Source organism: Saccopteryx bilineata, chromosome 7 (genome assembly GCF_036850765.1).
Source record: "Saccopteryx bilineata isolate mSacBil1 chromosome 7, mSacBil1_pri_phased_curated, whole genome shotgun sequence".
NCBI lineage: Eukaryota > Metazoa > Chordata > Mammalia > Chiroptera > Emballonuridae > Saccopteryx > Saccopteryx bilineata.
This window is the reverse complement of record NC_089496.1, coordinates 106,931,160-106,958,960: the sequence shown is the minus strand read 5'-3', so window position 1 is coordinate 106,958,960 and position 27,801 is coordinate 106,931,160. Positions and strand designations below refer to the sequence as shown.

At 48.8% G+C, this 27,801-nt stretch overlaps 1 protein-coding gene across 1 annotated transcript in view; it reads right to left on the bottom strand.

The window, feature by feature from the left end:
• Positions 1–27,801, bottom strand: part of LOC136310682 (deleted in malignant brain tumors 1 protein-like) — an 81,997-nt gene that overhangs the window by 37,231 nt on the left and 16,965 nt on the right. Inside the window, exons 10-31 of the mRNA XM_066239523.1 lie at positions 27,225–27,542; positions 26,713–26,742; positions 25,532–25,715; positions 23,641–24,887; positions 23,553–23,588; positions 22,564–22,626; positions 18,373–18,411; positions 18,095–18,242; positions 15,565–15,755; positions 14,142–14,171; positions 13,460–13,501; positions 12,281–12,598; positions 11,020–11,049; positions 9,978–10,295; positions 9,377–9,406; positions 8,019–8,051; positions 6,060–6,213; positions 4,360–4,577; positions 2,388–2,705; positions 1,979–2,020; positions 1,499–1,576; positions 970–1,123 (exon numbers count right to left, since the gene is read on the bottom strand). Of these exons, the coding sequence (XP_066095620.1) occupies positions 970–1,123; positions 1,499–1,576; positions 1,979–2,020; positions 2,388–2,705; positions 4,360–4,577; positions 6,060–6,213; positions 8,019–8,051; positions 9,377–9,406; positions 9,978–10,295; positions 11,020–11,049; positions 12,281–12,598; positions 13,460–13,501; positions 14,142–14,171; positions 15,565–15,755; positions 18,095–18,242; positions 18,373–18,411; positions 22,564–22,626; positions 23,553–23,588; positions 23,641–24,887; positions 25,532–25,715; positions 26,713–26,742; positions 27,225–27,542 (4,021 nt within the window). The remainder of the gene's footprint in view (positions 1–969; positions 1,124–1,498; positions 1,577–1,978; positions 2,021–2,387; positions 2,706–4,359; positions 4,578–6,059; positions 6,214–8,018; positions 8,052–9,376; positions 9,407–9,977; positions 10,296–11,019; positions 11,050–12,280; positions 12,599–13,459; positions 13,502–14,141; positions 14,172–15,564; positions 15,756–18,094; positions 18,243–18,372; positions 18,412–22,563; positions 22,627–23,552; positions 23,589–23,640; positions 24,888–25,531; positions 25,716–26,712; positions 26,743–27,224; positions 27,543–27,801) is intronic.

Genomic DNA, 27,801 nt, shown 5'->3' with positions numbered 1-27,801 from the left:
ACTGGCCGGCTCAGTGGCCTTACATCACATGTCCCTTGCTCTATTTCAGTGTGCGCCCTCCCCTCCGGTCTCCCAGGAAAAGTAGTACTTTAATTAAAAAGTTACGTGTATGTATATGTATATATGGGAATAGATACAATATATACCTATGCACTAAAATGGGGTGAACTCTTTTAAAAATGGATGATGGCTGGAGAAGGAAATGAACAGTACAAAGTACCTGATGAGAGGAAGGAGCAAATTGAGGCTATTTGATTTGTGGAAAAGTCTCGAGAGAAAAAGGGGAAGTAGATGTGTTTTATGTAGCATCGCAGGGAAGAATGAAGGTCAGAAGATGGGAATGAAGAACAGACTTGGGTTTGGCCGGAGGAAGAAGCTGTGTCCCCAGGCGGAGCTGGCTGAGAGTGTGTGTGGGGGGGTTCATGGGGGGTCACCTTGGCCAAGGCTTGGTGTCAGCGGTGCTCATGGGATGTCCTCTAATTGCATAGGAAGTTGAGCTCAATGATCAAAAAACTCCTAAACTCAGCTGACCAGATAAATGTGCACATGGTGCTGTAGGCTGAATGCTTATGTTCCCCTAGGATTGATATGTTGAAATCTAACCTCCAATGTGATGGCATCAGGAGGCAGGGCCTTTGGCTGATGGATCCCTCGTGAATGAGATTAGTGCCCTTGTAAAGAGGCCTGAGAAAGCTCCCTCTTCCCTTCTGTCATGTGAGATTGGAGGGGATGGAAAACCGTCTATGAGGAAATGGCCCCTCACCAGACACCTGTCGGCCAGTGTATTCATCTGGGATTTTCCAGAACTCTAAGGAAGGCATGTCTGTTGTTTATCAAGCTGCTCAGTTTATGGTATTTTTGTCACAGCAGCCTGAACAGACTAAGACACACAGACATGCCACCTGTCGGAGCAAAGCGTGGGTTCTAATCCAATCTGGCATCTGAAGTAGAGAAAGGAGAGATGCTTACTTCAGATGGGGGATCGTCAGCTCTATGTGGAATTGCTCAGCCAGGTGTATCACCCAGATGCACTGCACGTTGGTGGGGTAGTTTGTAGGGTACCAAGGACTGGAGAAGGAGCCCGAGAAGCTTGAAATTACTCCCCCACAAGCGTTACTTCCTCCTGTAAAAGCAGACAAGAGGCCCATGGATGGCTTCACCATTTTCCCACATGTAGAAGCTTGAATTCCACCAGTGAATCACACGATGGGACTAGGTCACGCCGGTATAGCATCGTGGGGGCTCGGCTGGTGTGTGATTGTAGCTCCATGAGGGAACGATTTATAAAGGGTAGGCAGGACCCTAAAATTGGTTGTAGGTGAGACTGGAAATGGGATTGGACGTGGCAGGTGCGGGTGGCCAGCTCATACTTCATTAACCCTCTCCCAGCTTCTTGCCACGCAAGCCAGATGAATTCACACCCTCTGTGAGGGTGCCTACCCACCAGCTCCTTCCCCTCATGGAAGTCAGGACAGACAGAGGTCTATTCTGCATTTACCAAAGTGTTTCCATCCTGTAAAGGTTCTACTTGCATCAAAAGAATTAACTTGTGGTATAGAAGCTTGAGGAATTACAGCTGCAAAAATCAAAACCAAAGAAAATCAGGGAAGAGCTTAGCATCATAAAATCACCACATACTTAAGTCGAACTGAATGAACCTGTCCTTCCTTGCTCCACTGTTCAGAGAGGAGAGTTTTGAATGTCATTTCATTTGGGAAATATAACTCTTAGGCTGTTGCCCAAGCCGCCAGTTCTCAACCTTGGCTGCCCATTGGAAGATTCCCATGGGAATCTTCAAATATAACTAATGACAGGAGTGACCCTAGAGCCTCTGATGAGACTGGTGTGGGGTGCAGCCTGGACACTGGGGATGTTCAGCTTCCTGGGTGGTTCTATTGTCTAGGTCACTATCCACCAGGGTCTAGGTCAGGACAGAGGTCAACTTATTCACTTTGCAGAGATATTGTGTCCGACCTACCTGGGGGTGTAGGAGTCACAGCTGGAGCCCAGTCCCCAGCATCTGCACGTGTGAAGAAAAGGACATTTAGGAAATCTGTTACTCAATTCTATGGAGACAAAGAGGTGATGACTTTCTAGCTGGGCAGGTCTCTAGCTGGCAGGCATCCTGTCACACAAGCAAGCACAAAGGCGTGTTGAGACTGTGGGAGAGGTTACAGAGACCGACCCTGCCATGGTGCTGCCCTGGTGTGTGTCTTCAGAATAGAATCAGGCTCTCAGTGACCTCTGACAACCTGGCTGAGGGACATTCACCTGTCAGGCCACTGAACTTAGCCTCGCTGGCCCTGCTCTGTGCCTGCCCTTCATCCATCACCAAGATGCCACTGCCCGAAAGATCAGAGAGAGCCTGCCGTGGAAGGAGAGGCTACCTGAGCAGATGACACCCGCGTCGTCCTGGTGCCCACAGGGGTGGTCTGACCAGCTGGAGCCAGGGCACTGCCCGAGGTGGCTCTCGCTTCCTGAGCACTGAATGTTGTCTAGGAGGATGTCTCCAGAGCCCGGGCCGAAATAGGCCTTTCCAGGGGCAGCGATGGCCCGACCGCACCCCAGCTGCCGGCACACGACCTCGGCTTCGTTCAGGTCCCACAGGTGGTCACACACGGTGCCCCAGGCCCCCTGGTGGAGGACTTCCAAGCGTCCTGAGCACCGTCCAGAACTGCCCACCAGCCGCAGCTTCAGTCCCTCTTCTAAACAGAACAAGGTTTCATTTTTGAGTTTGGGAAGTTTCAAATAGAGTTTCCAGCTCCCACATTCATGACTAAGGCAAGTAAGTGCAAGAGCAAAGCCTTACGGCTGCCATGATTCTGTAGTGAGTTGGGCGTAGGGCTTAAGGGTGAAGCAGAGGAGGGTTTGAGTGTCAGCTCTACTGCTCCCTGGACACGTAACCTTTGAAAAGTTTCTTCATCTTTCCAGCCTCAGTTTCCACATCTATTAAATTATAAAATTGGGACTCGGTGGCATATATCTTAGAGACTAGTCAATGAGACCGTGAACCTAAGGCCCCCAGCCCACCATGCTTTCTGCACACCTTGCACGGGGTTCTCTGCGTCACAATGCTGGGTTACCAGGGAAGTGTTTTCCAAGCTGCTTTTTAAAAATGTGCCTTATATAAGTGCTTGAATAAATATAGTTTTAATTCCCTGAAGGCAAGTGGGCCACCGGGTGTCTGTGACTACCTGACGTGGGAAACGGCTATTTCAGTGGCCAGCTGGAATCACCCACTGTCTCCTGGAGACACCCTAGGGACAACTTCCCCTTCCTGTGTCCGCAGGATCTGTCACTGTGGCCTTTCTGTTTCTCTTTCCTTCCTGAGAGCCTTTGCGTTTGCTCTTCTCTCTGCCTAGAACGCCTCTTCATTGTCATCTATCATGCACTGCCTCCTCCGGGAGGCCACCCACCCTCACCCACCACACAGGAGTCCCTCCTCCACACCAGGCACTCTCTACGACCCTGCCTGGATCTTTATTTCTCCCCAGGCTTTATTTCTCCCCCAAGTCCTCTTGCCTATTTACTTGTTTCTTGTGTCTTGACCCTCCCCCACTCACCACATCCACACTATTGTAAATTCCACGAGGGAAGCGTGCTGTACTGCTCTGAGTCTCTGACACCTGAAATGGGGCCTGGCACACACTAAGGCTGCAGTCAATATTGTTGGATAAGCAAAGGATGATCTTGAGTCAACAAGTGGACTGGATTTCAAATGCTGGATCTTAACCTCCCCAAGGCAAGATCTCAAACATGCCTTTATGGGTCAAATATATAAAAACTTTCCTTACCCAGACACAAACACATGCTCACCCTCCCACCCTCAGCTTCAACTGCAGCCAGGCACTTGGTTTTCCAAAAAAAGTTACGAGAGATCCTGCAAGGGCCCCTGACCACCAAAAGCCCCACAATCAACAGGTGGCATGCTTGCTGGGTACAAACTGGACTTGGCTCTGGAATGACAGCTTATAGGGCCGTCATTGGGTGAGTCCTGGGTAGGAAGGAGGTGATGCAGCTGGTGAAGAGAAGTAGATTCTTCAGGAAAGTATGGCTTCTGGGTTTCAGCACTCTGGACAGCTCCCACGTGGAGGGTAGGGAGGGCACAGGCACACAGCTTTCCCCTGTGGAGGCTAGCAGCCTGCCTGTTCACAGACAGGCTGGACCATCATCACCTTATTTCAATTACCCATGTGGCACTCTTAGCGGGAAAATCCAGCAGCTATGGTGCAGAGCTGACGGGGCAAGGTAGGAGGGTCTTTAACAATTGAATCCCAGGCCTCTGCTGATAGGGAAGTCCCTCAAATTAGAAAACTGTTCTGTCTTTTCAAGACCAAAAACCTACTTGGCACTTCCTACCTGACTCTCCTGCACCCCGTGGAATCACATTGAACAGAGCATAAAAGCCCGTGTTGGTGATCATAGAATCACTCCGGAACACCACTGTCAGGATGTCTGAGGAGGAGAAAAACATCACCGCTCCTGGAGCACAGAACTTCCCCATGGACAGCGAGGCGATTCTGGGGCCATCGAAGATTTCCACTGAGTCGTAGGGGCACCCAAGGATATCTTCCATGCTGGAGTGGGGGGATCAAAGTGGAGGGTTAGCCGCACGCTAGAACCTACTAGATCTTAAAGCTTAAAAAGCATGGCAATCATAGAATTAAATGTTTGCATTGTGTTTTAAATTGCACATCAACATATCAAATATCAATTAAGTTTTTCAGATGCCTTATTATCAGAACTCTTATTTTCTTTGAGGAAGGGGTGAGACTTATGGTTATGACTTAGTAACAGAAGTGTAAAAATCATAACTTTAGCCAATCACGACCTACAGGGAACATCACAAAATGCACATGTATTCAATACATTGCAAATAAACGCTCAGCAGTCAAACGCTCAACACGTCCTTGACATCACGGCCAAGTTTTTCTACCTCTGCATTTTACGCCCTTTTTCATATCCACATTCTTGGGAAGAGAAAATATGATTTTGAAATAGTAACATCAGCATACTATAGAAGAGTAGTTGCACTTTGGTTGGCCATTCAGAAGGGATGTGTCTGAAGGGTGATTTTGAAGGGATAGACGATTGATAACATGGCTGACTCTGGAGGTCCAGGTTCAAGGTTTTCACTTCCTTGTAGGCTATCAGTGTCCTTCGGGTAACACGTGTCCAGGATATTCTTTGGCACAGAGCAGGTCTGACCCCATGGACTGAGGGACAATACTGTGCGTGCTGACGGAGGACATCACAGCCTTTGGTAGCACTGCTGTGTTGGTGGCACGGTGTGTCATATGCAGGAAGAGGGGCTCCGTGCCTGCTCTGCTCACGGGATGGTGAGTGGCTGGGGCTCTGACCTCAGACAGACGTGAGGGTTAGCATGGGCACCCGAGGGATCCTCTGTGATCTCCTCTCTCATGGGGACACCAAGCACATCTATCCTAGGGTTATCGTGATGCTGAAATATGACGAAGAACAGGATACAGGGCTTTACACACAGCTAACACTAAGAAAGACAGCTCTCTTTGTAATGTCAGGAAGATAAAAAAATGACAACAGCTTTGGGAAATCTATTCTCTTTATGTCAGAATTGAGGCAATAACACCATCTCGTTTTTAGCTTTAGAAGATGCAGGGCCCGTGGCTGGAGTAGTTGGCTGTTGTGAGTGGGGAAAGCCTCTTAACTGTTTCAAGTTTAAATAAAAGAAAGAGAAAGTCCTAGTGGATAAATATTGGTACCTGGTGTACAGTAAGCCCAAAGCTGGTGAGGAGGATTTCTGTGGTACTTTTAAAAGAAAAAAAAAAATCAAAAGGAAAACTATCAAAATAAGATGATGACAAATATGGTAGTAGACCACTTCTTGACTTTTTCAAGCCAGAAGTAAGACACTGGCTAGCACTACAGAACTGACCGAGCTTCCACTAAAAGAGCATTGTTTTGTGTGTTTCTGCTTTCGGCCCAAAGGGTTTTGCAATGAAAGAAATATCTTTATTATCATCTCACAAACCCATATCCTTATTTAGATGGCGTCTTTTCCTAAAAAGCTGGTTTCTTACCTCAAACTTGGAATCATGAGTTTTATGCGGAAGTTCTTATCCACGTGGATCTCCCAGACGCACTGGGTGTTCGTGGGGTAGCTTTCTGGATACTTTGGACTGGAAAACGAGCCAAAGTGGCTGGAGATGACCCCTCCACAAGTGTCACTTCCTCCTGGAACAACAAGGAAAAGGCCATCAGATCTGTCCACATGGCACCACTTGTGTGATCTCAGCAATGACCAGCTCCCCCCGGTGTGGTGGCTTGGTACAGTCAGGCAGTGGTTCCCCTGGGGTCGCCACACGCAAGGCTGTCTGAATAGATCTTGAGCCTAAATGCCTGCTGTCCATCTAATTATGGTGAGTCAAGAAGGACTAATGTGTGAGAGCTCCTTGCCTTGCCCTCCGCTCCCCCACCACTTGGCAAAGAAAATATTATATCTGTCCAGTCTATTTACTATTCCCCCCTCCTTCTGAACTGGAAGGACTCTCACTTGCCAGGAGAGAGGCAGAGTCGAGCTGCGTGAGACCCGGGAAGGAGAGATGGAGAGACGGGGGTGGAACGTGACTGGGGAAGGGGAGGAGTGGGGAACAAGAGGCTCTGAAACGGTTTTGTGGTCCGATGAACTGGAGACCCAGGAGAGGCGAACACTGAGGACTGCTTGGGGAGGTACAGGGACCTCCCTTTTACGTATTTTTTCATCATTTTTTTCTAGGTAGACTGGGTTTCCTTTAACTTAATATCTACTGAGACGGGAATTTACAGGTTTTGGGATTTATATCAGTTGAACAAGATAATAGTGAGATCGGCCCTGGCCAGTTGGCTCAGCGGTAGAGTGTTGGCCTGGCGTGCGGGGGACCCAGGTTCGATTCCTGGCCAGGGCACATAGGAGAAGCGCCCATTTGCTTCTCCACCCCCCCTCCTTCCTCTCTGTCTCTCTCTTCCCCTCCCGCAGCCAAGGCTCCATTGGAGCAAAGATGGCCCGGGCGCTGGGGATGGCTCCTTGGCCTCTGCCCCAGGCGGCAGAGCGACGCCCCGGATGGGCAGAGCATCGCCCCCTGGTGGGCAGAGCGTCGCCCCTGGTGGGCGTGCCGGGTGGATCCCGGTCGGGCGCCTGCGGGAGTCTGTCTGACTGTCTCTCCCCGTTTCCAGCTTCAGAAAAAAAATATAAATAAATAAATAAATAAAAAGATAATAGTGAGATCTAACTCTTCCATAGTCCTATTAATATAGAAAGATATACATTTCCACACACATATGTATTTAAAGCAGTATGAGACACACACACACACAAAGCAGACAACTTAGAAGCGTCAGAGTATTTTAGAAAAAATTGGAACACACTGTGCCTTGTCCCTAGATCATTAAGTTTCTTAATTTTCTTCGTCCTCTTCTCCCTTGGCCAACTTGTGATTGTCACAGAATTAAACAGATGCCCGGTCTTCCTTGCGATGGGTGACAGGAAGCGGTGACACGCCCAGTCGTCTGATAGCTCTATTGCCGATTGCATTTGTAAGTTATAATAACTGGAGTCAGGCCAGACATTGAAATCCCCAGGACTCAGACTGCCTGAAACCTCTACCCATGCCAGGGGGTGACGGACTGGTGCCCACTGTGGGTGCCCGCTACCAGACTGTCCCCAGAGAGGGCTGGCTGAGTGTGGCAGGTGGACTGAGCCACATGCCCTTCAAGTCTCTCGTCACCCTCCAGCCTGCTCTGACCAGAGCAGGTCCACATGCCTCCTTCCCAGCCCGTTCCTTAAGTTACAAAAAGTCACTATTTACAGGCACTAGAGGTCCTGATGCTCTATGCCTCAGCAAGGCTGCGGGGAGGACCGCGGGCTCCTCCGGCCGAGGTCTGGGCTGCCCTGGCTTCCACTGTGCCCGCCTTGGGGCCATGTCCTGGGCACACCACCCAGCATCTAGTTTGATGGCTCTCTTCCCATAGAGTTACCATATCCATTTAAAACAAGCCATTACCTGCTATGTGGTCCTGAGGAGCTGTAGAAAGACCTAGAAAGGAAAACCAGGGGAGGTAACAATGATAGCCAGACGGCTCCTTTCACTCAGCACTGTCTTCTACATTTCCCTGTCACCCATGGAATTTTAAGCTCAGCTTAGTTACATGAAATGAGAAAACTACAGATGAATGTTCATTTGCATATCTGCTGCCCTTGACCCTGACCATGGATGGCCCTTTAACTAGAGACAGTCCTACCTCTCTCACTCATGACCCCAACATACAAAGCTGGCTGTCCCCAGAAACGCCCAGAACATAACTAGGTTTTCTTCAGGCAAGTGACCGAGAGATAGCCTCCTGCCAATGACTCGTGACCTGCGTGTGTTCTCTGAAGCTCTGTGGGGACAGCCAGGTGCACTCAGAGAGCAAGAGAGAGGCTTGAAAATTCTAGTTCTGCTACCTTCTAATCGAGTTATCTTCGGCAAGCTCCTTGATCTCCCTAATCCTCAGCTGTGAAGATTAAATAAGCTAACAGTATTTTCAACGGGTGGTCCACGGACTGTCTAGCGTCAGGGTGGTTCATTCTTTTGTGGACTGGCGTGAGATTTCTGATGGACCAGCAGCTGGAAAGCAGTGGGCAGCAGCCCCAGCAGGATGCCTGCTGCAGCACAGATGCTCAGAAATGTTTGCTGCAATGCAATGAAACGAAATGCCTGTCCATTCACCTCCAGAATCATTTCAGAATGTATGTCACATGTGTTGGTCTGATCTTTATAATCTTTGGTTTTTATTACAGATGGATATCATTTCATCCTTAAGTTATAAGCTCTTTGAAAACAGGCAGAAGTCATAAGATCTCCAAGAGCATGTATTTAAGTGTCAGACTGATTAGTGTTAAAACTTGGTTCTACCACGAACTTGCTGAGTGATCTCAGGAAAGTTACTTAACCTTTCTGCATCTCAAATTTCTCTTCTATAAAATACAGTATCAAATACCTTTTGCAGGAGTGTCCTGAGGATTACCAACAATCTGAGCAAAATGTCTCCCATCTCTGCTCTAGTTTCACTTGGTCTTTATGTAGGTGGGGCCAATACTTAGGAGTTGTAAATGAGATTAGTGCCCAAGAGCACCAAAATGTTGGGTTCAAATCCACTGGCTAGTTCTCGGACATTACTTTCTTGTCTCAATTTGCCTATCTGGAAAATGGCAATAAATCAAAGTCCTTACCTCCAGGGTTATTGTTGGGATTAAATTAGTTATAAAAGGAATTAGTTATTTTATTAGTTATAAAAGCACCCAGAACAGTGTCTGGTTCTCAACACTCATACATATGTGATGTTATTAAGTTTCTTGGACTAGAAAAAAATATGGACATACCTGGCAGTGTAGGAGGAGGCAGATCTGCATCTGAGTGTATAAAGAAAGACAATAGGTCACTTCAGTGAATCCAAAGCACAGAGGACACGGGGTAACAGGGGCATGGGTAAAGGACCATGGTCTTTATGGGTATGGGATCAGAGCACCGGAACTTCCCCTGGGCATTTCCAGCCCTCCTTTGGCAGGGTCCTTGGCCTTTGAGACCTCCCATAAGCAACCTGGAGCTGTGCATGGCAGGATGTGTGACTGAGCCCAGAGCCAGAGTGGAAGCTCAAAGATTGTTAGATATAAGAATGAGCAGACGAATGAATGGCTGGATGAATGGTTGGATGATTGGATAGATGGTTGGATGGAGGAATGGATGGATGGATGGATGGTTGGATGGTTGGGTAGTTGGATGATTGGATGGTTGGATGGATGGATGAATGGATGGATGGATGGATGGATGGATGGATGGATGGATGGATAAATGGATGGATAGATAAATGGATGGATAGATAAATGGATGGATGGATGAATGAAAATTCTATCTGGGATGCATGGTTTTAAACTGCCTTTATTCACAACATCTGAAATTATTGCCTGAGGGGAGAAAGGCTACCTGAGCAGGTGACACCAGCATCCTCATGGTGGCCGCAGTTGTGCTCCGCCCAGCCCGAGTGGGCACACTGGCCCAGGTAGCGCTCCACCCCAGCGCACTGGAGGTTGTCCAGGAGGATGTCTCCAGAGCCCAGGCCAAAGTGGGCCTTCCCCAGGGCGGACACGGCCCGACCGCACCCCAGCTGCCGGCACACAACCTCGGCTTCATTCAGGTCCCACAGGTCGTCGCACACGGTGCCCCAGGCCCCCTGGTAGAGGACCTCTATGCGTCCTGAGCACCGGCCTGAGCCGTCCACCAGCCGCAGCTCTGGCCAGTCCCCTGCAGACAGAGATGGGGTGTGAGTCCCCAAAAGACTCTCCTGGCATCTCCAGCACCAGGCCTCCGAGGCCAGCAGGACTATGGGGCTGGGGAGATACATGCTCTGGTCTTCAACCTCCGGGTCTGTCCCTCACATTGCTTCTGTGTGTCTGAGTTGCAGACATCTTCTGCTAGTCTAATTTTATTTCAATGGTTCTGATTGATTACCTTTCGTGTTAGGCCCTGATGATACTGCTATCAACCAAAGAGCCATGGTCCCCGCCCTGGGGGAGCCTTAAGTCTCGTGTTTGTGTTACAAACACGCTATCCCACACTGTGATGACTGCAGCGACAGGAAAGAATAGGGTGCCCCGAGGGGAGAGATGAACGAGCGGAGGAGCTGTGGGCAGGGAGACCCTCCTACAAGAGTGAGGAGGAGCCGCTCAGGGAGGGAGTTGGGGAAAGGCCTTTGAATCAGAGGGAAAAGAGTGTGCAAACAATCCCAACACGCCATATTGTTCCTGTGTGTAATCTCTCACATGCATAGCCATCATCACATGTAAACAGTCAGAAGTAATACATCAAAACGAGACCTTCGAGCGACATCCCCATGGTGAGAACATCTCTGTGGTTTAGACAGAGAATGACCTTTGAGCTGGAAGGCTAGATGAAGGACAAATCAAAACAACTGCCATTTAAGTTCCATCAAAAAAAAAAAAAAAAGAAACAAAACAGTGTGACCTACCTGGACTGTTAATTAGTGATTCTTCAGCATCTGTTTAGAGAGAGAATCAACATGTCAGTGTGTTTCAGAAATCCTGACTTCTCATAACCGAAGACAAAGATTTTTAACTACATCCTTAGAAGTGTTTATGAATCTGACACAGAGTTAGTGCCTTTGAATAACATCATCCTGGGAGACAGACTCATCCGTGGCCCGGACAGAGAGCTCTCTCTGGTGGCTGGCTTGCTCCAGCACTGTGACAAAGATGGCCAGATGGGAAGGGTACACTTGTGATGATATGACCTCAATTACCCACCTTGTAGCAGACAAGCTTCACTTTGGGAAGTCTTTGGGGGTACCACAGATTTAAACAGTCACCCTCCAGGACAAAGAAGCTTGGCAGTTGCAGGTGGTCCATGAGACGGCAACTAGGTTAGATGTGCCACAGTAACAAGGCACCACCAGGCAAAAAGTTGGACAGATGAATGTACAGCAAGCAGGACAATACTTAGTAACATGTGCCTCAAATTGGAGGTCACAGGTAGTGGGCACTGACATATCCAGCCAGCTGCTTCTCACATCGGCAATTCTGTATGACAAGTGCCACTTCGGGTTATGGTTTCTGATTCTCTCAAGTCACATCAGGCATTACAGCTGCTAGTTTACCAAAAGGGTTCTCATTATCAGAGAGGGTTATTAATAGGCATTCCAGAGTGGACTAAATTATTCCTAGCTAACTGTTTGCACCTAAGTCCAAAGTATTCTTTTAAGTGTCACAAGGCAATTAAAACGAGCCATTTCAGCTCACTGACTTCCTGGGTGGTGTGACTGAGCGAGGAAGGTGTTAGCAAAGGAGCTGGGCATTTAGATGTCGCCCAAGGCAGTCCGAGAGTCGCGCCAGCTCTGAGAGTCAGACACGGGTCTTTCCAGCCCTGATGTCTCCCCGACCTGACAGCCGCAGCTGCCCCTTTGAATGAAAGACCTGATAACAAGCTCCTTAAATGTCCCTGTGACTAAATATCTTCTCTGCACATGTCTGTATCCAGTGAAGCACACACACCTCTGGGAATTCTTATTACCACATTAGAAAATTAGGAGGTTTTATTCTGAAAGGCTAACACTTAAAATCTTATCTATTTAGCCAAATTAGAAGAGATCAAGTCAAAACTGGAATGATATACATTTGAGGGTCCTGTCTTGTCCCTGGCTAACTCTGAATTCTAACGGGTGGTCTTGAAGCCCTTTGGAACTGGCAGGGACTCTCTGAAGAAGGAGAGGCTACCTGAGCAGGTGACACCGGCATCCTCGTGGTGGCCGCAGTTGTGCTCCGCCCAGCCCGAGTGGGCACACTGGCCCAGGTAGCGCTCCACCCCAGCGCACTGGAGGTTGTCCAGGAGGATGTCTCCAGAGCCCGGGCCGAAGTGGGCCTTCCCCAGGGCGGACACGGCCCGACCGCACCCCAGCTGCCGGCACACGACCTCAGCTTCGTTCAGATCCCACAGGTCGTCACACACGGTGCCCCAGGCCCCCTGGTGGAGGACCTCTACGCGTCCTGAGCACCGGCCTGAGCTGTCCACCAGTCGCAGCTCTGGCCAGTCCCCTGCAGACAGAGACCTGGTGACCATTGCCCTCTGGGGACACTGCACACCTCCCCTGAGCTGTTTGTGCTTCCCACCCCTGCGCTACTGTTAGGGAGGGAGAACTCGGTAAAAGGTCAGTCAATTAGTCAACCTCCGTTGGAGATTTGTTAAATCACTAGAATTGTCAAAATAGCATTTAGTCTAAAATGTCCATTAACTGAGTGAGTAGCTATTGAACCAGAGAGACGTGCCCAACAGGGCTGTTTTGGCTAAATGCAGAACAACATTATAAATAACATGCACAGTGATTTGTGGTTTTGTGAGGCACTCGTCTGTCTGTCTGTGTGTTCACCTTATAGGCACTCAGGAAGAGTACTGGTATACCAAGTTCATCTATGAGGAAACTGATAGTTGGAAAAGCAAAGCAATTCACCCCAAATCCCATGTCCAGTAAGTAGCAGATCTAAACTCAGGTCTCCTAATTCCAAAGTTCACTATATTTTTTTTCCTCCGCTATTCTGTCCTATTACCTCTAAGTGTCTGTGACACTCCACTCCCTTTTAAGAAATCTATTAGGAATGTGGGTGTGAGGTTAATTATGACCATGACTGGCCATGTAAGGTAAGGAGAATCCCACTAGAAGGCACTGTAACCTGCTCAGAGTTTGATGATTTAAGGGCTCTGAAAAATAAAATAAAATAAAATTTGCTCATTCTGGGATGCTAGAACAATAGTTCCCAATAGTTCAGAAATTTTGGATAGAGCCATCCGGTCCATTTGCAACTAGGTAAACCTCTTGCCATTGGTCCAGTTTCCACCCACGAAGCAGGTACCAAGAGGAAAGGACACCTGGAAACGAGCGGATGCCTTCCAGGGCTCACCTGGTCCTGCTGTTACCATCTTGGGTGTTGCTGTTGGGATTGCTGCGGACACAGAAAACAGTCTTAAACCCACCGGGCGGGCTTGGGCGAGACACGGAGGCAGCACTCTGAGAGCGCTCTCCACTCAGCGAAGACCCGGGCAGGGCCGTCCCATCTACAAGAAGTGACCTCTGAAATCAAACTTTCTTTATATGGGGGTCTTGATACCTTTCAGGTGTGTGGGATCCAACAGAAATAATGTGCCCCTCTTCTGTCCCGTCACTGGAAATAGGACACTCAAATCGTGCCGTTCTGTGCTAACGTGCCTCGGCAACCTGTCCCGCCGGGAGAACAGCCCTTCCTCCCGCCGTGCTTCTGCCTCACTTTGCTGTTGTCGACTTTCCCTCAATGTGGAAGGTCTGATTAGGTGTGTCCCATTGTTTTTGATAGGAAATCAAATCAACAATGATCGGTAAACAGTGACCCAGTTGTTATATGTGTAACTCGGCCCCACTGTGAGTGAGCATCGTCTTCGTGACAAGCGTGTGGACAGAATCTCTCAGCCGCGGTAGATTTGTGCGGGCAGTTAGGACGTGTGTAGGAAAGAGATCAAGCTATGACAGTGGAAGCACCAGGAACCGGGACAGAGGAAGAAACATGAACTAGGACTAAAGATTGAGGAACGGCGGTAAACAGGACTCACTGATCGGATGTGCGGTCGGTGAAACCAGCTCTGCAAATACAAGGAAACCATCGTCAATAACTGTTCAACGTCCGTTATAGTGACTTCTCCTCATCGACTCTGTGACCTAGAGCAGTGGTCCCCAACCCCCGGGCCGCGGACCGGTACCGGTCCGTGGGTCATTTGGTACCGGTCCACAGAGAAAGAATAAATAACTTACATTATTTCTGTTTTATTTATATTTAAGTCTGAACGATCTTTTAGTTTTAAACAATGACCAGATTCGCTCTGTTACATCCTTCTAAGACTCAATCTTGACGCTTGTCTCAGTCATGTGATACATTTACCCGTCTCACCCTAAAGGCCGGTCCACGAAAACATTTTCTGACATTAAACCGGACCGTGGCCCAAAAAAGGTTGGGGACCACTGCCCTAGAGCATCTCGATGCTGATTTTATAGCACGTTTCCCATGCTTGCTCAGGGAGTCACCCTCGCGCTTGCTAAAAGGAAACCACCCTGACAGTATCTTGGCCGAGGTGGATGCCGAAAGCACCATCCAGGAGCTCGGCCTCTCTTCTCTCAGCGGCAAACAGTGCCTCATCTGTGAGAAAAGAGGAGCCCTGGGTTGGCCTGAGGAGTGACGGGATAATGCAGGTCAAGGGCTTAAAATGTTGTCTGGCACAAAATAGGCATTCAGTAAGTGTTGGCTGTTATCCTGACCACCACTGGGGTCATTCCCCAGCCTTGGCTACACTGTGTTCCATCAGAACGCTCGGTTTGGCTCCCATCTGCCTTCTCGCCACACCCCTGTCATCTGCATGCTCAGGCAGCTCTCTCACCGGCCAGGCCGCCTCCTGTTTCCTACCCACAGCCTCACCAGGTTTAAAGACAAATCTAAGGCTGTTTTCTGTAGTTTCCCAAACATGTTTTTATAGCCTGGCGTCGTCTCCCTCTCTCTTTCCTAATGTCTTTTGCTGAGATGCCTGCACTCATTAATTTAGTATATTCTATGTGTTTGCCTTCATCTACTCTATTCTATTTGTCCTGTAACTGTGTCACCTGTGTTCGTCTTGAACTCCTTCTGCGCTGTGCATGAGCCTCTCTTAGGTGGCACCACACTGTCTCCTGCAGGTCCTCGCACACCTGCCTAGTGCTAGGCTCAGAGCAACTCCAGAAAGGGCTTAAGGAAAACTCACTAGCCCATGAGGCAGCTGCTGGTTCCTGAGCACTCAGAGGACCCCTAACGAGCTTGCACTTGTGTCATTGCAGGCACCCCACGCAACAAGCCTGGGGGGATGGTGATCTTATCACCCCCATTCTACAGGGAAGGGACTGGGGCTCGGAGAGGTGGAGTTTCTGGCCCAAGGTCCTAGAGGTGGAGCCCTAACTGGTCCCGGGCAGACAGTGAAGCTCCAGGCTCTGGCTCTTAATTACCATTCTTACCTCTGGTCGCAGAATAATAATAAGCAATAAAGCTCTTCCCTAAGTTGTTGAAGCTTCGGAAGTACTTGAGGGTCATTGAGCTGGAGGAGGACACGAAGGTGAGGTGGAAGCCAGAGCAGGTCTTGCCCAGGGACGTTGCCGAGGATGGAGGACCATCCAGGACTTCAAAGTACTCATCGGTGCAGTCCAGGCTGGGGACAGAAACCCCGAGAGGTGCCTGTCAGTCCCCTCGCTAGCAGACCTAGGGGTATGCGCCAAGGCAGACCCTCTAGGGCAGTGGTCTCCAACCTTTTTTGGGCCACAGACCGGTTTAATGTCAGAAAATATTTTCACAGACTGGCCTTTAGGGTGGGACAGATAAATGCACACAATAAAATTATGCGACCGGTGTAAAAACTGTGGTATTTTTAAATATAATTGTCGAATTTATGAGACAAGTGTCAAGAGTGAGTCTTACGGATGTAACAGAGGGAATCTGGTCATTTTAAAAAATAAAACATCATTCAGACTTAAATATAAATAAAACAGAAATAATGTAAGTCATTTATTCTTTCTCTGCAGATCGGTACCAAATGGGCCACGGACCAGTACAGGCCCGGGGTTGGGGACCACTGTTCTAAGTCATTCATGTAACGGAGGCTGGGGGTAGATTAAAAGCTTGTCATTTATTCAAATGAAGTGTGGATTCCTTTTAGCTCACTTTTTCTCTCCAGGAAGAAACTGGAATAGGAAAGAAGAGACTGGAGTTCTAGGTGCACCCCCGCGGAGACCCGAGACCACAGGGTACCACAAGCCTAGGGCCAGGAGCAGGGTCAGGGGAACCAAGGTAACTCATCTTCTGGGCAGAAGGGGCAGAGGGTGCGTGATCTGGCAGGACAGGACGTGACCCCAGGGGCAGAGGGTGCTGGTCTGCCGGGACAGCACGTGACCCCAGGGGCAGAGGGTGCTGGTCTGCCGGGACAGCACGTGACCCCAGGGGCAGAGGGTGCTGGTCTGCCGGGACAGCACGTGACCCCAGGGGCAGGGGGTGCTGGTCTGCCGGGACAGCACGTGACCCCAGGGGCAGAGGGTGCTGGTCTGCCGGGACAGCACGTGACCCCAGGGGCAGAGGGTGCTGGTCTGCCGGGACAGCACGTGACCCCAGGGGCAGAGGGTGCTGGTCTGCCGGGACAGCACGTGACCCCAGGGGCAGAGGGTGCTGGTCTGCCGGGACAGCACGTGACCCCAGGGGCAGGGGGTGCTGGTCTGCCGGGACAGCACGTGACCCCAGGGGCAGGGGGTGCTGGTCTGCCAGGACAGCACGTGACCCCAGGGGCAGAGGGTGCTGGTCTGCCAGGACAGCACGTGACCCCAGGGGCAGAGGGTGAGTGATCTGGCTGGACAGCACGTGACCCCAGGGGCAGAGGGTGCTGGTCTGCCGGGACAGCACGTGACCCCAGGGGCAGAGGGTGCTGGTCTGCCAGGACAGCACGTGACCCCAGGGGCAGAGGGTGCTGGTCTGCCGGGACAGCACGTGACCCCAGGGGCAGAGGGTGCTGGTCTGCCGGGACAGCACGTGACCCCAGGGGCAGAGGGTGCTGGTCTGCCGGGACAGCACGTGACCCCAGGGGCAGGGGGTGCTGGTCTGCCGGGACAGCACGTGACCCCAGGGGCAGAGGGTGCTGGTCTGCCGGGACAGCACGTGACCCCAGGGGCAGAGGGAGCTGGTCTGCCAGGGCAGCACGTGACCCCAGGGGCAGAGGGTGCTGGTCTGCCGGGACAGCACGTGACCCCAGGGGCAGAGGGTGCTGGTCTGCCAGGGCAGCACGTGACCCCAGGTTCCAAACAAGCCATTCATAAGCTTTTGACTTCCCAAGAGGCTTGCTTTAAGGAAGTCATTGGGTTGTGTCAGTGGTTGTCCAGTTGTGTCCAGATGCCACTAATGCTGTAATCAGAAGAACAATCCATGCCTCAGTCCCACAAGCCCTCCATCCCAAGTCATGTTTTGATGAAGCAAAATCCAAGAATAATAAATAGTTTAAGTTATTCCTGGGAAGGGGGGGGAATTTCCATAAGACATTCAGCTATGAAGGACATCAACCTTGACTATGACATTAACATCTGAAATATTCTCATTTATTTGTTCTGAGATTTCCTGGAATCTGCATCTTTCACCATCAGGCTGAGCCACACACACACACACACACACACACACACACACACACACACTGTGTCTTCATCTCATTCTCTGTCACTCACACACACATGTAAAAAATGGTGAAAACTGAGTAAGAGTTCTGGAGTTGAGCTAACAGGATTGCACTCATGTCAAGTTTGTGCTTTTATTATTGCTCTAAGATTATTTTAAGATGCCACCAGTGGGAAAAGCTGGATGAAGGGGACATGGGGTTCTTACTATTTTTGTAACTCTTGTATGTTTATAATTGTTTCAAAATAAGACATAAAGAGACATAAAGGATGCTTTTAGTTGTGAGAACCAGCCAAGAAAGCAATGCTGGGCATTTTTAACTCCGTTGCATACTTAACTTACTTCAGGTACGGAAACGCCAGCAGTATGTGGTCAGACGCGTCTGCCTTGATCTCCCACACACAGGTCATGTTGACATGCATGTCATTCTGCGGGGGGTTCCTAATGGCTCCAGATGAGTTAGTGAGAACGCTGCCACACTGAGCTTTTTCTAAAGGCAGAAAGATATTTTAGCATTTCCATTTTTTTCATTATTCAGTTCACTAATTTTATAATTCGCCCATTTTTTTCCTTTTATCTTATTTTCCAAAATTCAGACACTTTGATGACCAAAGTCTCACCTGCAGTGATGGTCCCTGCCATGGCAGCCAATGGGCGACCTGTCAAACATACAAAGGACACATGATTGTCAGCGGGCAGGCACTGATGTCCACACCTGTCTGCAAACAAGACCCTGAGGGGCTTTTAGCAGATAATCACTCTGGCCTCCCCTTCCCCCAGAACTATGGAGTCAGTCTTGGGGTGAGGCCAGAGCACAGAGGAGAAGCATTGTTCTAGAACCCTCGCAGACATTGGTTTATTATTCTCCTGTCATATACACAGATGAGATCTTTTTTAATTGGCGGGTTTAAGGAAACCAATGATGCAAAATTCTGGCTGCTGTAGGCAATTCCAGTGAGCCGAGGGTCGGAGTTGTAAGGTCGGTGGATAATGGGGAAAGGTCAGGCCCAAGAACTTTGGCTAGGACCACCCACAACCAAGCGAGCCAAAAGAAACTTCCCAGGAACCCTTTGGAAAACAGCGACCGTCTGCCAGCCAGTGAGATTTCACCACGTCATATTAGCTCGACCACCCTAGGGACCCTTTAAATATCCCTCACACGGGCCACTCCTTGCGACTTCCCTGGCCTCCATCTTTCCTCAGGGCCAGGGAACCTTGCCAGACGGGATGCACTCTGTACTCAATATAGCCTTTGCTATCCACACTTTGCAGCTCCAGCCCCTTCCTTCCTTCTCGGTGGGGAAAAATACCTTACAGGAGTGACGAGGCTTCACTGTAAGACTAGTAAGAGGCACTGATTCACTGATTCCTTTGACCTGCTGCTCAGAGACGGTGAATCAGGACCTACGGATGCCGTGGACCCTTCTTCGTGCCCCCAACATCTCTCCGACCAGTTTCTCGTGAGGGGCCGAGGGCAGGGAGGAGGGCATCTATTCTGAACTGAATGAGGAAATTGTGAGGAGAAGGAAGCTGTTCTTCTATATCTTGATTGTGATTACATAATTACCAACGTTCACTGAACCGAACCTCAAAATAGGTGAACAGTATGGTAAATAAATAGAACCTTAATGAAAAAAAGGATTGATGAATGAATAGAGGGATGATAGATGGACTGGTCAATTCATCAGAGAATCTAGGTAGGATTTCGTTGTTAAATTCTTCAGACTTTGTTGTATATTTGAATATTTGAATGTTGGAGGGAAAATTGTCCCTCAGTTTCTACTACAAGACCTACATCTGTGTTTTATGTCAAAGATGTCTTGCTTTCCATGGTTGGCACACTTAATTAATTCAGCTAATTCTCCCCTTATTAGTCACAGAATGGCAAAGACATAGAATTTCAGGGGGCATGGAGTTCAACGTGCCTGTTCGAATGTCATGGAGACTGAAGCCACGGTCATTCAGTGGGAGAGAGACCAGCCCGGATCAGATTCCCACAGCTGGGGCCTCCTCCTCCCCCCACACCGCCTCCCCTAGGTGGGCATGCGACCACAGAAAGGGACCACTGCTGGATGCCAGGTGTCTCTGGGCACCGTCACATTCGTGTTCTTCCTCAATTCTCCACATGAATCGGACTTGAGTGAAGAGGAATCGAGACAAAATGGGAGGCAGAGGTGACGGAACTTGGTTGAGAGGTCACACAACTGAGGGTGATCCTATGTTATGTGCGCCTCTCCCGTTAGGGCGTAGACCCCACAAAAGAGGAGACGTGGGGGGGTTGATCATCTCTGTAGCCCCAGTGCTTCCTGTCACGTGGTGAGCCCTCAGCCAGTATCCACTGAGTGAACACACGAGTGAACAAATGAAGCTGGGAATCAAACCAGGAGTTGACTCTCAGCCTCGTGATCTTTTTTACATTGCATGGAGTCTAGTAGCTGATGCCCAACACAGCAGGGGTCCTACCCGCAGGCAGAGCAGCTGTGGGGGCGGTGCCTATGAGCGTGGAGAGAGACTGTGGACGTTCTCGTGTCTCAGCAGGTGAATGTTGACCGGGAAAGCCCTCCGTGTCAGGAGCTGTGGGAAGTAGAATGATGGGCACAGACCCTGCCCTTGGCACTTCCTGGGGATCTGAGACATGAGGCCAGGCACAAACAGTGAGCGTGCCAGGAAAGCTGCAGAGGTAGAAGTGCCCCCTCAGGCGCTGAGGAGGGGCAGCCTGGCAGGAAGACGTGTCATCAGGAGGCCGTCGCTCCGGTGCCAGATGGACAGACTCGGGAGAGGCTGGGGCAAGGCAACCAGAGGGCACACAGGTTTGGGAAGGTCACCAGGCCCAGATGGGGAAGGCCTGAACACCAGGTGACACATCTGGCCCGTCCCCCAGAGGTCACAAACTCCAGAGTGTCTGAGGGCCATGCAGGTCAGAAAAATGAGTGACTTGAGTGGTGTGAACTGGAAAGCTGTGTCCAAAGGGGAAGCTTTTTTTCAGGTCTAGGCGGTTAACGAAATAAAAGAATTGTTTTGAGACTGAACCTCTGCTTTTTATTTTTCCACAAAACTTAATAATTTGGAGTTTTATGCCAAATACTCTGATTTGGCCAAATTCAACTTTAGCCTGAATGTTCAAACTAAGCAGGCCGCTTCTGATCCTAGATCCAGGCTGTGAGCCATACTCGGTGATCTCTGCGGCCAAGGGGATGGGCAGGCTGATGTGTAACTTGGAAAGAATGTAGGTAACACTGGCTGGCTGTCCAGATCCATGGACTCTCCTAGGCTGAGCTGTGGTGTGTGTCCGTGTATGTGGAGCAGGGAGTAGTGAGGAAACAGGAGTCCTTCCAATGAGGACTGACAGCCAACCCCTCACTTCTGCAGACAACACCGGCCTCCGCCAGGCGCCCACGGTTGTGCCCGGCCTTGTGCCTGGGCACGCACACCCCTAGGTGGCTCTTACTGCCCGCACAGTTCATGGCATCCAGCATGATCTCCCCGGAGCCTGCCCCACAGTGGGCCCTTGTGGGGGCTGCCACAGCCTGGCCACACTGCAGCTGGTGGCACACAACAGACAGTGGCCTCGGCCAGATCCCACACGTCATCACACACAGTTCCCCATATGCCCTGGATGAGCACCTCCACGTGGCCTGAGCACCTCCTGCGCCATTTCCCAGTCTCACAGCCACCCGGGCTCCTGGGAGCACAAGGAGGGGACCCATAGGGTGCGGGGGGTGGTGGCCTTCCTGTCTCGGGGAGGCACCCTTCCTCCTTTAAATCCCTAGGTGGTCATGTCCGCATTTGCAAACATGCAAGTTGACACCACGCTCATGCATGCATATGTCAGAACTAACCAGCATAAGCTTCAACCTTATGTCCTTTCAGTGAGGGGCTTTATGCTATACCCCTTCCAAAATACAGTGATGCCTCTGTTTTCATCGATAATCGTCTGAAAACAATGGGTAAAATCCAAAACTGACGAAAACTGAGGCAATTATTTCCATATGAATCAATGCAAATCCAATTATTATATTAGCACTCGCAATTAATAAAAAAAAAGCGCAAAAACACTGGAAAGCAGTGGAATTGTTTGGCTAGACGTGGGGGGTGATGCTCACACAATGAGCCACACTGAGCAGGAGAATATGTGGGTACGCTGACAACCGATGAAAACTGAGACAAAGTTTTCGCAGAAAAAAATAACGAAACCCAAAACCAACGATAACTGAAGTCAACCAAAACCGAGGCATTACTGTATAGAGCTCTCTTTAAGAAACTTCCAGAATTCCTAAGTTCTAACAAGACCACTTAATCCACATGTTATTTCCCTGCCATGGATAGGGATAGACATACAAGATGTCAATATATCTATTGAAATAGGAAACTAGACTATCCATAGGCAGATCATAGCTAAACAGACCCTTCATCATCCAAAACTACGTTAGTCTTAGAGCAACTAGGTCTCTTCAGCCCCATAAGTCTTTTTTATGGCTTTACTATGTAAAGGAGATCGAGGGCAGGAACTAACATTTGTTGTTTGTGAGTTAAGTACCAGAGCTTCAGAGAGCCATGAACTCACACGTTTCTCTCTTACCCTTATACAACAAATGGGAGCCTGTCCCCTCCTCGTGTAGTAGGAGACGGGCTCCCATTTTACAGATGTAGAAACCAAGGCTCAGAAAGGTGAAGAACTGCTCTAACTCCCACAGCTTGTAAGTGAGCGGCCTCCCACTTAAACGCTGCCTGTGTCTCCCCTCCACCTTGGGAGGATACCTTGCCCCTCGCTGTCTATCTGCCCTTCATTTCTCAGGAACTGCTCCCCATACCTGCAGGTGGAAGCATCCAGGCCTCAGGGGCTGTGGTCAGTGAAGGTTCTGAGAAGCTATCCACTAGAAGGAACAACAAAGCAAGGTCACTATCAATCAGCAGTATGGAAAGAATAAAGTAGACGCTGCTGGAAGTACTCATTATAAAACTAACTTAGAGGACTTGGCCGGTTTGTTCAGCGGATAGAGCGTCAGCCCAGTGTATAGACCTTCCAGGTTTGATTTCCAGTCAGAGAACACAGAAGAAGTGACCATCTGCTCTCTTTCCTTACCTCTCCCCCTTCTCTTCCTCTTCCCCTCCCACAGCCAGTGGCTTGATTGGCTTGAGCCTCTGCCCTGGGCACTGAGGCTAGCTTGGTTGGTCCCAGCACATCAGCCTCAGGTGCTAAAAATAGCTCAGTTGATTCAAACATCAGCTCAAAAAAGGGGTTGCTAGGTAGATCCCAGTTGGGGTGCATATGGGAATCTGTCTCACTATCTCCCCTGCTCTCACTTAAAAAAAAAAAGACTTAGATGAATCAAAAGAAAACAAAAAGCTTCAGAGAGGCTTATAATGAGCCCTTCCAGCAATGTCTACATGGAATTTTTACTGGGGGTAACTTATATCTCAATTAAGCCTGACTTTTAAAAAAGGTAACTCTGAGTACATGCAAACAATGGATTATAATGTTGGGAGCCTGTAGGCAGGGAAGCCAGTTAGGAGAAGCCTGTGACCATCCAGGCAGGAAGAAGGGATGAAGATTTGGACCAAGATGATGGTTGTCAGGTGAAGAGATGGCCATGAACACAATCTCAGCCTCTTAGCTATAAATGGGAAATTAATTCATCCACAGAGACCTGTTGTTTTGCATAACAGATGTTTACAGATATCTTAATACTTTATTTAAATATTCTTTTTGAATGCTTAGCTCTTTATATATATAATCATAAAAACACATAAACTAAAAAATAACCAGGAAAGTAATTCATAAATACAAAATGTAACTTACTAGATAGAGTAGTTTCTTCTGATAATGGTGCTGGAGCTGGTAACAATGACACTGATAATGATGGCATTATTGATGACTGTGGTGATGCTGATGATGACAATGGTGGTGGTGGTGGTGATGGTGATCGTGATGGTGATGGTGATAGTGGTGATGCTGATGACAATGGTGGTGATGATAATGGTGATGATGGTGATGATAATGGTGACAATGGTGGTGATAACGATAATAATGGTGACAATGATGATAATGGTGATGCTGATGATGATAGTGGTGATGGTGGTGGTGGAGGTGATGAAGATGATGGTGATGCTAATGACAATGGCAGTGACGATAGTGGTAATGATGATGATGGTGATGATGGTGATAAAAATGGTGATGGTGATGATGATGATGATAAGGGTGATGATAATGATAAAGGTGATGATAATAATGGTGATGGTGATGACAATGATGATGCTGCTGATGATGACAGTGATGATGATGACAATGTTGGTGCTGATGACAGTGATGATGATAGTGGTGGTGATAATGACAGTGGTGGTGATGATGACAGTTGTGGTGCTGATGACAGTGGTTGTGATGATGACAATGGTGGTGATGATGACAATGGTGGTGATGATGAGAGTGGTTGTGATGATGACAGTGGTGGTGATGATGACAGTTGTGGTGCTGATGACAGTGGTGGTGATGATGACAATGGTGGTGATGATGACAGTGGTTGTGATGATGACAATGGTGGTGATGATGACAATGGTGGTGATGATGACAGTTGTGGTGCTGATGACAGTGGTTGTGATGATGACAATGGTGGTGATGATGACAGTTGTGGTGCTGATGACAGTGATGGTGATGATGACAATGGTGGTGATGATGACAGTGGTGGTGATGATGACAGTTGTGGTGCTGATGACAGTGGTGGTGATGATGACAGTGCTTGTAATGATGACAGTGGTGGTGATGATGACAGTGGTGGTGATGATGACAATGGTGGTGATGATGACAGTGGTGGTGATGATGACAATGGTGGTGCTGATGGCAGTGCTGGTGATGATGACAGTGCTGGTGATGATGACAATGGTGGTGCTGATGACAGTGGTGGTGATGATGACAGTGGTGGTGATGATGACAATGGTGGTGATGATGAAAACGGTGGTGATGATGACAGTGGTGGTGATGATGACAGTGCTTGTGATGATGACAATGGTGGTGCTGATGACAGTGCTTGTGATGATGACAATGGTGGTGATGATGACAGTTGTGGTGCTGATGACAGTGGTGGTGATGATGACAATGGTGGTGATGATGACAGTGGTGGTGATGATGACAGTTGTGGTGCTGATGACAGTGGTGGTGATGATGACAGTTGTGGTGATGATGACAGTGGTGGTGATGATGACAATGGTGGTGATGATGACAGTGGTGGTGATGATGACAATGGTGGTGATGATGGTGACAATGGTGATGATGACAGTGGTGGTGATGATGACAGTGATGGTGAGGATAATGACAACAGTGATGATGACAATGGTGGTGATGATGGTGACAATGGTGATGATGACAGTGGTGGTGATGATGACAGTGATGGTGAGGATAATGACAACAGTGATGATGACAGTGGTGGTGCTGATGACAGTGGTGGTGATGATGACAGTTGTGGTGATGATGACAGTGGTTGTGATGATGACAATGGTGGTGATGATGACAACGGTGGTGATGATGACAACGGTGGTGATGATGACAGTGGTGGTGATGATGACAGTGGTGGTGATGATGACAATGGTAGTGATGATGACAGTGGTGGTGATGATGACAGTGGTGGTGATGGTGACAGTGCTTGTGATAATGACAATGGTGGTGCTGATGACAATGGTGGTGATGATGACAGTGGTGGTGATGATGACAATGGTGGTGATGATGGTGACAATGGTGATGATGACAGTGGTGGTGATGATGACAGTGATGGTGAGGATAATGACAACAGTGATGATGACAGTGGTGGTGATGATGACAGTGGGGGTGATGATGACAACAAGGGTGGTGATGATGACAATGGAGATGTTAATAATGACACTGGTGATGATGACAATGGCAAAGAAGGCAATGATGATGATGATGACAATGATGAGGATGATAACAATGGTGAAGATGATGATAATTCTGCTTCTGCTTATTAGGATAAAAAGCATTTTTTTAGCTTGTTTTAAGGCAGCAGTTCTCAAAATGTGGTCCCCAGACCACAGTACAAGCATCCTGGACTTCTTGGAAATGTAAATTCTCACACTCCACTTTAGGCCTACTGAATCAGAAATTCTAGGTGGGGGGCAGTATGTATTTTAAATAAATCTTCAGGGTAATTATGATGAAAAGTAAAGTTAAAAAACCACTGCTTTAGGATAAAATAAAATAAAATAAATAATTGCAATAGCCCCATGCTTTTCCTAGTGGCAAAGTTACTCTAAAATCACATAACCATAATTTTTCAACTGAGGTAATTTCATTGCCTCTTTAAAAGAATCAGGCCTCACAGACTCCAGATGAATGGCTTTATGATCTAATCACTCTGGAAAATGAATGGCAATTTTCTCTCAAATAAGTAAATTAATGGACACAGACATAGAAAACTATATTCTAAAGTCAATGACTACTAATTACAATCCTTCAATAGCCTCAGAAGAGTCCTGTTTTGCCTGGAGCTGCCTGGTTGTTTGTTCTGATTTGGGAAGTTTCCTGCACCTGGGTGGTTGTATACTACTAGCTAATTCCCAAACTCTCTTTTGCTGATGTTGATGTTACTCTTCAGTGTTGAGCTCTACTCCAAGCCATGCCCTAAACAGTGCCGGGGACCTACTCTCAGGTGGCTGCCTGGAAGAGGGGCCATTGAGGCCAGGATTAGCAGGTTTCCTGGAGCAGGAGAGTCTGAGCTCTAGAGGCCAAGGTCAACATCACATATCTCTGTTCTGAGCCCCATGTAGACAAACACACTGGAAAGCCTTCTAGACCTCAAGTGAAATGGACCGAGCAAACCAGCTTCTGTAAACTGCTTAACGCTTGATTTAACAGGGTCATGTGCATTCCATTTCTACCACACAGCATAAATATTAGCCAGACAGGACTCGAAGGAAGTAGAATGGGACACAGAAATAGCCCAAATCAGTCTTACCTGGAGGGCTGGGGGTTGCCACTAGAGAACCTGTAGGTGTAGAAAGAGGAAAGCATCAACCCTCACAGGAGGAGACCTCTGGCCACATCCCATTTTCTGTAATAGCCCATTCGGTCCACGAGTCACTTAGAGCAGTGCTCCCCAACCTTTTTTGGGCCACGGACTGGTTTAATGTCAGAAAATATTTTCACAGACTGGCCTTTAGGGTGGGACAAATAAATGCACAAAATAAAATTATGCGACCGGCGTAAAAACTGTGGTATTTTTAAATATATATAATTGTCGAACTTACAAGACAAGCATCAAGAGTGAGTCTTAGATGGATGTAACAGAGGGAATCTGGTCATTTTTTAAAAATAAAACACCATTCAGACTTAAATATAAATAAAATGGAAATAATGTAAGTTATTTATTCTTTCTCTGCGGACCGGTACCAAATGGCCCATGGACCGGTACTGGTCCATGGCCTGGGGGTTGGGGACCGCTGACTTAGAGCACCAAAGACCCCTCACCCGAGCAGATGGCTCCGGCATCCTCTTCGTGGCCGCAGTTGTGAGTGAACCAGGTGTCATGGGCACACAGGGCCAGGTGGCTCTCCTCGCCACTACAGTGCACATTGTCCAGGAGAATCTTCCCAAAGCCGGGGCCGAAGTGGGCGCCCAGAGGGGCGGACACCGCCTGGCCACACCCCAGCTGCCTGCACACCACGTGCGCCTCCTTCAGACCCCAGCTGTCACCACACACCGACCCCCAGGTGCCCTGGTAGAAAACTTCCACCCGGCCAGAGCACCTCCCGGTCCCGTTCACGAGCCTCATAGTGGGCCAGCCTTCTGTGGAAACAAAAATAAAGGCACAGGTTTGAAATGTCAGTGCTGTACTCATCCTACTTGCCTAACTTACAAATCAGGGCGAATGTTTTGATCACTCCGCATTTATAAGCGCATTCTAGAAAAATACTGCTTACTAATTCCACCACTGCATGATGTGCCCCCTATCAGTCACTCAACAAAGCAGATTGGATTGTAGCATGCGTATTTCCTGTGTGCTGGCGAATGAGGACTTGACATTATCAGCAGGACAGACGTGAAA